Here is a 12602-nt window from a genome sequence, read left to right on the forward strand (position 1 = left end):
GGCTTTCTGGGAGAGTGGGGCCGTCCCCAAGCAGATCCAAAAATGACTTGACTGGCTTGGCTTTTCTTGTTCTTAGGGTGTCGGGCAGGGCAAGGGTTCCCGCCAATAGGCCAGGGCTTGTGTGGTTTGAACTTCCCACTGGGTTCAAAGGAGGAGGTACCCAGGCTCTCTAGATGGATCGCGCACGTGTGGAGCAGAAGGGGAAAGGGAATGGGAGACAGAAAGGGAAAGCTGTTAGCAGTCCATCATCAAAAGTGCAGGCAGGCCCCTTATCACAGCCAAATAAAACATAATCCTGCAAACTATAAAAACCTACATTTGTCCAGTCTCTAAGGAAATCTCGGTCTATAAATCTGCACCAGCAGGGAGGGCCTGCAAAAGCTGCGAAGTCTCCCAAAAGTTTCAGCTGTGGCTATGGAGTACAACAGGCAAGTTTCCTTGAAGTCAAACGAGGGGCCACAGAGGACAATGGACAAAGGAGTTTCTCCCAGAAAGCAGGCTCAAGGGTTAACCAAGGACCTTACATCCTGCCGAAGCAAGAGAGCTCTGTCACCCTGCTCAGATTTTCGTCATGGCGGGGGCCACTGGCTGTCCATCAGTCCTGACCTTTCTCTAGTATTCACTCTATCCTTTTTCTTTTTGGTAATAAACACTTCCCTTGGAGTTTTAGTAGGACAGATGTCCATCTAGCTGGAACTTCCTTGGCGCTAGGGACAGTCATGTCATCAGTATTCGTGAATGGACTGTGAGCATAGTGATGGGTACAACTTCCTTAAAAGGAAATTGCTTGCTCCCAACTTCTGCTCTTTTCACAGGCTGCACAGTGGATGTGCTTTGTTGAGTCAGCTTTGACCATGACCATGGGATGAACAACACCCTTGGTAACGAGAAGACGTCAATGTAGGCGAACCCTGGGTCCCTCGATTACCTTGTGAACCAGAGCTGCCCTCCCCACCCCGGACTTCTCAACCACCTCTGAATTGCTATATGAGAAAGACACTTCTATTTTACATGAGTCACCATATTTGGGGATTTCTGATACAGCAGCTTAAACCATTTCCTCACTCATACAAGAAAGGGAATTAAAATATTAAGAAGTTAAGCTCCCTTCTGTTCTATGATCCTGAAATATCCTCTCTTTGTTTCTTTGGATTTTACCTTTAACAATAAGAAAGAACCTCAAATTTAACTGGCCGTAAGCAAGGAAGACCTTAAAACTGTATGTGACCTCAGGGATGCAGTGTGCATCTCCTCTTTTCTAAAAATCGACCTACAGAATATCATCTTTGAGCCTAAGTGGAAGCATTTAGTTAATATAAATGTCTGAGTATCAAACTGGTAAATAAAAACTCAGACCCATACACAGCACCTTCCCTTTTTACCAACACATAACATACGTCCATGTACTATTTTTATCTACTCCTGGTAGTCCATTAATCACATTTAATTAGATTAAAATAAAACAGATAAAGGAGACTTCGTCTCCCACAATGTGATGCAAAGATGATGATTTTCTCTGACTCCCAGTTTCCTGTTACTCGGGGCTTCAGAGCGGTTCACTGTGTTGCTAAGACAACACGGATGCTGCAACAGAAAACTGGGATTGAAGTCAAGACGCTGTAGCTGCCTCAAAGGATGTCATAACTGGTGTGTTCAAGGCCTTTTTCACAGTGAAACCTGTAACACTTGATTTAGAAAAAAAAAATGATCCTGCTGATCCAACAGGATCAGTCTTCCACGGAAGACGATGGCTCTCTCAATTACTTGTGTTCTAAAATTAAGAAAACGTTGGTGTGTGGACTAAAAGTCAGGAAATCATGATTCCACTGTTATGTATCTTTCTTAGAACCCTGAGCAGATAACTGTGGGGAGCTTTCCTTCAATTCCAGTTTGCCTTTATTCTAATAGAAGCACGTCTGAAGAGTATTAGAAGAAAGCAAAAGCCAGTGATGTCAGTTTTTCCTCGACTAAAAATGTACATTTCATCTAAACGAAGGTTTTGTTCTACATGATAAACAAACAGGGTAGGTTTGGTATTCACTGAGACCTGTGCTTGTTATCTGGAATCTGAAGTTTATGACCAAAGGGTGGTCTCTTCAAAGAACTTTTGATAAAGGCACAGAGAGCTCGTCAGCAGAGTGATGTGAGCTGGCTCGCATCTCCAGGCTTGTCCAAGCAAACGACACAACCACAGCAAGATTCTTGTTTTAATACGGAAAACATCAAGGTAAGAAGGAAGAAAATAAAAATACAAGGCTGGAGCTGATTTCGACTATTTTTTTCTGACCCTAAAAGAAAAAAAAGAAATGAAAACAGCACTTAACTAAGCTGCAAAGTGTCCTTCACATCACGGACGTTCTAGTGCACAGAGATAAAATCCATCAAAAGTATCCTGAACAGATGAATGAAGAGGCACAGGGCTCTTCAAGATAGGACAAGTCTTGTGCAGAATCATTTCCCTGTCTTAAGAAATAATCTGGTGCAAAATAATGGTGAGGCAAAGGCAGGTGCTGGAGGATAGGTTTTCCCAATCTTTGAGGGTTCCCCCTTGTTGGAGTTACAGAAGTGCCCAGACACTGAGTTAACAGTAGAGTTTCCCTTTTCAAGCAGGAGCCAAAAGGTGCTGTTTCAGAATGGAAACTGGGGATTCTATGGTGAGGTCAAGACTTGAGCAGAAATCCCTGTCTCCCAAGTAAAACCTAGCAAAATCAAATGAACCCCCTAAGACCCCTTTTTTTTTTTTTTAAACCCTGGTGTTCTAAGCATAAAAAAAGAAATAGAAAAGAACACAGACCACGCTATTTTAATAGTTTTAAGTAGCATAAATCATAATGGTTGGTATCGTACACTGTACAGTTATATACTGTTACTTCCCAAAGAAAATTAACTTCTTATAGGATTTTCTGGAACGGTTACTCCACACAGCTAAGAGCTTGACCCTTGAGCCATCGCAGCGACACGTGGAATGCAATCTATGAGGTTCCAAGTCTCCGGTTGTGCCCGTTTCTGCTGCCACTGAGCGGGGAGCCTCTCAGAGACCTCTCACAGCGCCTTCCACCTCCTGCGCCAGGAAACGGGCTCTGCGGGTGGACGTGCGCCGAGGGGCGTGGCTTCTGCGCTTTGCTTCCCACGAGCCAGCTCCCCACTAAGAGAACTTGCGCTTCTTCATGGCTTCTGCCTTGACGGCCAGGCTCTTGGCACAGATGGTCAGGACCACGATGAGAACGCCCACCACGAAGGTCACCAGGGGCCAGAGGAAGCAATGCAGGAGGACCGTCTCATCGTGAGTGCGATGCAGTAGCACGTCGTCTGGTCTGCAAGGCGACGGGGAACGGGGGGGGGGGGGAAGAGAGAGAGAGAGAGCGGTCAGCCGCCTTGGTCGGGCGTGACTCTCCACCAGCTGGCGCTCAGCGTGCCTTCCAGCCCGAAGGGTGTACCCATCACCGAACGTGAACCCCTCACGCTGACTGCAACTACTGCGCTTGGCGCTTCAAATCCATTACGAAATCGAGCAGTCGGTGCCAATTTGCATATTACTTATAATGTACATTATATGCAAAATGTCAAAAGTGTAGCAATCTCCAACGCTATTACTTTCCTCCATTCTAAATCGCTTAACGCATTCCTTCTCACTCATCCTTTCATGGCTGCTGAATTGGTCTAAAACTTACCTATGGGTTGGCATTCTCAAGCAAACCCAAACCCAAATAATGTTTTGTTTTGATTTTACCTCTTTCCCCCATTCTGGCCGCCCCCCAACCCTCTACCTCCGGCAACCACCGATCTATTCTCTGTATCTATAACTTGATTATTTGTTGTTCTTGCTGTTGAGATGCCACATATAAGTGAAATCATGTATTTGTCTTTTTCTCCTGACTTATTTCACTTAGCATAATTCCCTCAAGGTCCATCCACATTGCTGCAAATGGCAAGATTTTGTTCTCTCTTATGGATGAATAATGTTCCATTATATATAATATACATGCCATATTTTTTTTTTTCAGCCATTCATCCATTGTTGGACCTGGGCTGTTTCTATGTCTTGGCTATTATAAACAATGCTGCAATAAACATGGGGGTGCAGATATTTTTGCAAATTAGTGCTTTCATTTTCTTTAGATAAATGCCCAGAAGCGAAATTGTTGGATCATATGGTAGTTCTGTTTTTAATTTGGGGGGTAATCTTCATAATGTTTTCCACACTGGCTGCAACAAGTTACATTCCCCTCAAGAGTACACAATACACAAGAGTTTCCTTTTCTCCACATCTTCACCAACACTTAGTATTTCTGTCTTTTTGATAATAGCCATTCTGCCAGGTATGAGGTCACCTCTCATTGTGGTTTTGATTTGCGTTTCCCTGATGGTGAATGATGTTGAACACCTTTTCATGCATCTGCCAAACGATCTTAATTTACACAAAAAGTCAGTTAAAGCTACTATTTTAATTTAGTCAGAAAGACCTATGGAGTCGTCTTCAGGTCAACTCAGCCTCATTACGTGAAGGTTTTTAACAAGTGAATGACTGGATTTACTGCATTTTTCCATGCTTCTGGGTAGGACTAGCCATCATTTCAAACCACTGACCACTTTCTTGATACATTTTGCCAAGTCAGCAATATATTTCAATCTTACCAATGTGGGCTTCTGTTTGCAATTCCAACATTGGTCTCATTCACACGAAATAAAGATGAGACATTCCACAAGCCGTGGTCTCTCATCCTTGGCCACCGGAGAGAGACCCTGGGAACCGAGCTTTTGTACAAGAGGTTTACATTTTGCGAGATGTTTCCATTTCATCCACAGGAAGGTTTGTTCCACTACACTAGAGAAGCAATGCTCCCACCAGAAAATTAAAAAATGCAGAATAATCAGTCCAATTGCCCTCAGGGACATCAGAGGCTTTAGAGTACAAGAATGGCATTGAGAAATGCTTCCCAGAGGCGTTCTCACTAATCACAGATCTCATAATTCAAGACCGATCTTCCCAGAAGACTGACAAAGAACGCTGGGTATTTCTCTTCTCCCTAAAATGCAGGCACATCGTGTAGCATTAATAAAAGTGGTTTTGCAGCTCGGCTTTGAAGTTACATCATCCTTGCCCTTTTTGTGCATAGTATCACTTCAAATTCTGCACATAAAGTGCAATTTTTATTGACACTTGATTTCAATTAAAATTTGAACTAAGTGACTGCAGAGTCATTGTAACAATTAAGCAAAAATCATTCCAGCTTGCAAAAGTTACCCCTTTTTTCCTGAATTCCTGTAGCAACGCACTGTCTTCAAGATTTGTGCTACCATTAATTTTGGCTATATATTAATGTGCACATCCTTTTCTCTTGTAAGACCCTTGACTTTGTCATTGCCTGTTATTCTGCACACAGATGGTGCTAAATAGGGGAAAGCATTCCAATTGCACCCTTGTTATCCATGAAATAAGGGGAAACCAATCCAACTGCAGCCCTGTTATCCACGCAAAATTTCAACAAACTTCAAGCCTTGAATGTAAAAAAGGAGAAGCCTGGATCCAACACTAGTCAAGGCACAATATTGTTGCAGTTATATTTCACAGTCTTTGAAATCCCACCCCCAGCACTGCCACGGTGCTTTCTCCAACTATGAGAGCTTGCAGCTGTAAATGCCTCTTCCCAAGTGTGGGAGGTTAGGTAAGAGCTATCTCAGGGTGGCCTCCCTCCCTCCCTTCCTTCCCACTTCATTCCTACCTACCTTCCTTCTTACTTCCCCTACCACCTTCTTTCTTGGATTGTTCTACTTCTCCAGAATTGACTGGTACAAAGATGAGCTAGATTCTTCATCAAAAGGGGGAGAATGTACAATACTTTGAATGTACTTAATACTAGACTGTACACTAACACATGGTTACAATGGTAAAAAAAAGGGGGGACGAATTGGTAGAGGGGGACGAATTTTTAACCCTATTTTAATTAACCTGATGTGATCTCCGTAATTAACGTGTTTTGCAGCTAATTTTCTAGTAAAATGCTTCAGTGAGCATCTTTTATATGTCTTCTCTAGTCACTGTGGTTGAGGTTGAATCGTTGACCACAATACAGGAGTCCCCCCTTTTCTGTGGTTGTGCTTTCAGTGGTTTTTAGTTACCCTGAAGTCAACCGAAGTCTGAAAATATTAAATGGAAAATTCCAGAAATAAACAATCCGTACGTTTTAAATTATGTGCCGCTCTGAGTATTGTGATGGAATCTCCATTTGCCCGGATTCGTCCCACCCAGGATGTGAACCATCCCTTTGTCCAGTGCACCCCACCTGTCAGTCACTCAGTGGCAGTCATGGCTGTCAGATCCACTGTCATGGATCTGCAGTGCTTGTGTTCAAGTCACCCTTATTTTGTTTCGTATTGGCCCCAAAGCACAAGAGTAGTGACACTGGCAATTTGGATATTCTCTTGCTGTGCCTCATTTGTAAATTTAACTTCACATCACAAGTATGTATGTATAGGAAAAAACAGTATATACGGAGTTTGGTACTATTCACAGTTTCAGGCATCCATCAGCCGGGGGTCTTGAAATATATCTCCCACCTGCAGATAAGGGGGCACTACTGTACTGCACAACTGAGCCAGGAAAAGAGCCGCAGATGAAGGTGGTTGGAACGCTTACACGTATCTTCTGAAACACAGTTTGAAGAACGTTTACTGAAAAAGAAGGTGAGTAAAGCAGGAGAGACAATAATAAGCAGAAAATGCTGGACCCAGGTATTTGTTTTATTTAGAAACTGCTTAGCACCCCACCCCTCTGAAAGCCCTTGGGGCAAAACTTTATTTAATATTTCGAAAGACCAAATTGACTTGAGTTAGCCATGCTGTACATGTAATCACTTCAAAAGCCTTCTCTGAGGTAGAAATAATATATAAAAATGTACATGCTTCTTTAAAAGTGATTTGTCTGTTTCCATTTCATATGGTCTCCTGAAGGGTACAGCATATGCCACTTTGGCATAAGGATTATTTTGAATGGAAGACAATTGAGACGAAGCAGATCCAAGGCAAGCTCTCCACCCTCCCCCATTTGCCTAAAAGCAGGACCTGAATTTGTAAAGGTGTTCTCCTTCCCCTCTCTTCCAGGAAGGACAGAAGTTAATCAGTGGAGACAACTCTAGATCCTTACAGCCCAGAGATGGTGCCAGAGAAATGTTAAACAAACTTTACTAACTCAGCACTTATCCCCCATGAGTTCCACACATATTTATCTTCCTACAATATGCTGCCCTAGAAACTCAAGGTGCTTTTCCCTCATCTTGTCACTTCTCTAAAAATTTATTGCTTTTTTTTTTTTTAAGATGCTATCAGCCTAAGTTCTAACCACCTCTTTGAGTTACTCATCACTCACTGCTCCCACATTTGGCATGATGCACATGTTAACCAACATCTCTGTTTTTCTCTTATTAATCAGCCTTTTGTCAGTCTAACTTATAGGGCCCTGGGCAACGAACCAAAGATGGGTACAAGGAAAAACAGTTTTTCCTCCCCTATAGGAAAAACTTACTTCTCTGCAGAGTAATACTTAAGTCCATCATTCTGTTATAGGATTCACTGAGGTTATCTCTAAATTGATTCTTGTGACATAATTAAAGTCTGTCCCCTTCCAATTGGGCCTTTAGTGCCTTAACTGAAGGGACCCTCCTCTTTCCCGCACCAGCCTCAGCTTCCTTCAGTTTTATCAGGCAGATTACAGATGAGTTAGCAAAAATTATTTCCAAAGGGATTTGGGCTTAGAGTTCACTTTTTCCACAATTCCATAATGGTGGCACTTAAAAAAGAAAAATCAGTGTTTTCAGCATTTGACGAACGAGGTAAGTAGCTTAATGAGATCTGAATATGATGTATTCAAATCAGGACGGTGATGAGGATGTAAGCAATCAGCAAAAAAAAAAAAAAAAAAGAAAAGAAAAAAGATGATTACTTATTGTCTGAGGACTTCAAAAAAGTAAGTAAGGGATTTCTTTGCGGTTGTTGTAGAAACACTAATGGAAAGTGCTTTTAAACCCTGAGGGGGGTGGGAACAAACATCATAAAACAAAAGGACTGCGAGTTCCCTTAGAAATGCTTTCCTAAGGGTTGGACCTACTTTGAGTTGAGCTTTGAAAGTATACGGTGATAACAGGAGCTAGCATTTATTAAGTGCCTGCTACCCTCCAGGTCAGGTACTTCGGTAGGGCATTTAATTTCGCTTGATCCTTAAAATAACCCTGTGCTGGAAGACTGCTTAATTGTCCTTTACAACAAAAGAAACTAAAGCAAAGAAAGATTAGTTTGCCCAAGATTACACAACTTTAATGACACAATGATTTGAAACCCTGACTGTATGCTTTTTAACCCTATTTACCCATCAGCCAGCTTTCCTCAAATTTAAATTCTCTCTGGTGTTTGCTGAAATGCAGCTTCCTGGGTTTCAACCCCCTGTTTTGCTCTGTCAGAATTTGAGGTGGTGTACCCAGACATCTGCATTTTTGAGACGCTCCTGGGTGATCCTAATAAACAATAAAGTTTAATAAGCACTGTGAAAAGTTCTAATAATTAAAAAAAAATTGGGTGTGAAATGTGAGGCCGTTCAGCTGGCTATTTCTGAAACTGCCTAATTCATCCTCTGTTTCAGGTCATTTTCCTGACCTCCATGTCCATTTGTGCAGAATGTGCACTGCATAAAGGTACCCAGGGATGAGACAGGAGGCAGCAGGGGGGCTGGAAATGAGAGTAGGGATAAGGGGGTGGAAATCCAGATCTGAATGCTAAATTTGCCCAGGGGGGCAAATCTTGTTCTGACTGACAAAAAAGGCACCCCCTAGGCTAGCAGCAGTCCTAGCCGTACCAGAAGGAAGATGAGAAGGGAAGACACAGATTTGGTGTGTATCACCCTCAATATAAAAAATAGATTCTCTTTGACTTTCTCTCACCCAAGGAGATGCCCTCCCCCTCACAATGCTTGTTCTGTTGGCTAATCGGCAGAGAAAAAGGCGACCTCTTTTTTTTTTAATGGACTGGAAAATTTCTTAAACTCAACCAGTTCACGTAAAAATCTGAACAGCATTCTAATTGACTAGTATCCCATGAGGGCAACTGTACCCATCAGGAGACAAAATGATCTCCTTCAAAGTGCTTTCTCCATGCAGATCCTATAGGAAGCAGAAATCTTTCTAGATTTATCATCACAAGTACTTCCTTATCGGAGCAGAGACATCTCCTCTTCATGTAGGCTGTCAGAAAGTTAAAATTGGGGCCCATCTCTAAGCAAGACTATAATGACTTTTTCGTGCCAGCCAGACCCCCATGCTTTGTCTTATTTTCTTCACACATTTCTAATGTATTTCATCTTGCGAAATTCTATCAACCTTCAGAGCACTCATTAAACCCTTCCTGGAACAGGCGTGTGTCAATTATCAGGCAGACAATCAACACCGGAAACGTTTTTAGTTGTCACGCTTTCCCCATGTTTCCATGAGCAAGAATATGCTGCATCATTACTGGAAATTGTGCTTATGTATTTTGATGAAATCTCATCTTAAAGTCTACAAATGCCTCATCATTATCACAACCATAAAACAGTTCTGCCTGGCATAATGTCAGTCCCCTGTGCCAGGCCTCTGGTGTAGCAACGTAGCTAAATGACACCAAAGAAAGTAATGACTTCCTCCTCCAGACCTTTTGAATCGGTGCTATCTAGTCCTGCTCTAAATCGTGTTTATTATTTATCATATGACCTACTTTTAAAAAGAATCTGAGATGGATAACAACAAAAACAAAGAACGTTAAGTGCAATAAACGTCTTAAATTGACAGCAAAGAACAAGTGCAATGTAATTAGGATGGGAAAAAACAGACACCCCAAGCTAAGAAAAGCTCCTGCCTTCAGCATAAGGGGCACCTACCTCTGACTGTCCCAGCGCCCAAGGGAAAAGGAACAGAGATGAGTTACGCAGGAAAAAAGGAAGTGTGCTGATTTGCCGGATCAACCTTTTTGCTGGGGCTAAACTCGATAAATCACGTTGCAGTGCATTTTTACAGAAAGCAATCTGTACAACACATTTAAAAGGCCCTTAAATAGCGGTTTTACAAAGCTGGTTCATGAAACCACGTGGGGGGTTTTCACAATACTGACTCCTCAGCTCTCGTGAGGTTTTAAATGGGTTTCCAGGCAAGGCTGACGACGCCTCACATTTGGGAATAACTGACCTGAACAACCTAAGATTTTTAATTCTTCCCCCCAGCTTTACTGATGTGTCATTTACATACAACAAACTGCACGTACTGAAAGTACACAATTTGATGAGCCTGACACACGTATAGACTTGGAAGCCATCACCGTAATCAACATGGTGGACATACCCATCGCCTCAAAGGTTTCTTGGTGCTCCCTGGTAACCCCTCCCTGTCACTTATGCCCGCCCCCTACCAACAATGCTTTTTAAATATTGTATGGATCAGCCCAGTTTTTGACAATAACTGAAGAGCAAATGGTTCCAGGCTGAAATCACTGAGAGGCACTCTCTGTTCATTGGTTAAAAGAACAGTCTTCTGTCAAGTTAGATTCCTGATGCGGAAGTGACAAAATATTTTATACTGAAAACTAAATAATCCAACATGTATTAATTCCCAGATAACTCTGCCTGGAGTTGGGTTTCAGGCAGCCTTTCAAAGTTTTCTCTAGTGCATAAACAAATATTCAGTTGAAATGCCACAGGAGAGAGAAGTAGCTATGTCATTGAAGAGTCTCAGGTAGGAACTGCTGATCATTGATATATAATCTAGAAAATCTTCATGTGGGTATTCATTCGTATATGCTTTGGTTTTTAGCAGAACTCTATGCTATGTGCTTTCTAGAAGGAGCCTGAATTAAAATGCATCCCATGAAGAAACTGACTTGATTTACTGATTAACGGTTTATAAAAGATTTTATTTTCCACTGAAAGATGTTGATGATTGGCTTATGAAAACACTGAATTTGGTTTTGGCATAATTGAGCTATCCTTATAGGAGAGTAATTAACTAATGTGTTTAGCTGCTGTTTGAAGCAATCACAAGAACTTGCCAAGAGGGGAGAAAAGTATGTTTATCTTCCTCTGTGATCACAGGAAGGCACCTGAACAGCTAATCTAGAAGCCGCACAGTTATGTTATAAATTATGGTGGGAAACAGGGACCAGAACACAGAGATCCTTGGCAGTATTCTTCATGGTGATTTGCTCCGTGGTGAGCCCATTTTTGCCCACTTGAGTTCAGCAATGATACTGTGATAAGAGCTTTTAGAAGCCTGGGAAGTATTCTATCAACATCTCGGCTTTGCTCCACAGATGGTACCTGTCTACAGATCACAGGAACTATGAAGGAAATATGGACGATCCAGTTACGAATTGAATCATTTTTGAATCCATTTTTGGATATATGTATACATTTTTGTTATAGCTAAAAAAAAGAACTCCACAAAGACCCACAGGCAAAAATAAAAACAAATAGCTAATAGTCATAGGAAAAGATACTCGATTTTGTTCTTTAATAAAATAAAAGCAGAGGAGTGTCAGTGGGCCAAGATGGCGGAATAGAAAGCCTCACTCCCGTTAGTCATCCAGAACTAAATCCTCAACAGAAGTGACAACAACAACAAAAAAACCTACAGAAAAAGCTCTTTTCTATTATCCCAACTTGAGGTATAAAAAGTTATTGACTTTTTTCATTCTTTTTTTCCAACATTTGTCCTTTTAGGACATAGGCATTCACCTATAAAACACACCTGCTTGACAGTATTATGGAACACTTTTTCCTTCATCCACACCATCCCCTACACTGTGTCTTTGCCTAGTTAGAGGTCTGCCACATCCCCACCCGCCACTTTCCTGACCACATCGTTAGTGGAGCTCTGAGAATTTTTAAACAATTCTCCACTCTAATCCCCTCTAAGGAATTGCCTCCTTATTTTCCGTAAGACTTCTTTTGCCTTAGTAATACATCTTTGCTATTTCCTTTTCAACTTCACTCCTTATCAAATGTGTCCAAAGACTCTTGAGTCTTCTTTAGTTTTTATTTTATTTTATTTTTATTTGTTTTAAATTTTTTTGGCTGGAGGGGAGGTAATTAGGTTTGTTTGTTTGTTTGTCTGTTTTAATGGAGGTACTGGGGATTGAACCCAGGACCTCGTGCATGCTAAGCATGTGCTCTACCACCGAGCTATACCCTCCCCTCTTCTTAATTCTTCTTTGCTCCATCTTCCATGAAACAATCTGTCACCAGTAATTCTCCATATTAATTTGAACCACAATCCTCCATCACATCACAAATTTGAACTTCCTGAACTTTGTCTCCATTCACTATCCTTCAAATCTTTTTTAAATTCTGAATTTAAAAACTGAGGTAGAATTTCCACACAGGGAAATTCAGACGGAATGAGTGGATAGTTTGATCGTGTCATTTGAATATTGTTGCTTTCTGACCTTTTTAACTTCTATTTTATAAAAATAGTTTTATAATTTCTACCCAACCCATTCTATGATTTAAAAACATGCGTTCTTCCAGATAATTATTTTTCCCATTTTTGAAGATCAATAATGTATTATTAAATCAGATTTTAACCAGAAAC

General features: G+C 41.4%; 1 protein-coding gene across 1 annotated transcript in view; it reads right to left on the reverse strand.

The window, feature by feature from the left end:
- Positions 1 to 2788: 2788 nt before the first annotated feature.
- Positions 2789 to 12602, reverse strand: part of KCNMB4 (potassium calcium-activated channel subfamily M regulatory beta subunit 4) — a 53971-nt gene continuing 44157 nt past the window's right edge. Inside the window, exon 3 of the mRNA XM_032493770.1 lies at positions 2789 to 3314. Coding sequence (XP_032349661.1) covers positions 3146 to 3314 — 169 coding nt within the window. The 3' untranslated portion in view covers positions 2789 to 3145. The remainder of the gene's footprint in view (positions 3315 to 12602) is intronic.

Source organism: Camelus ferus, chromosome 12, assembly GCF_009834535.1.
Source record: "Camelus ferus isolate YT-003-E chromosome 12, BCGSAC_Cfer_1.0, whole genome shotgun sequence".
Lineage (NCBI taxonomy): Eukaryota > Metazoa > Chordata > Mammalia > Artiodactyla > Camelidae > Camelus > Camelus ferus.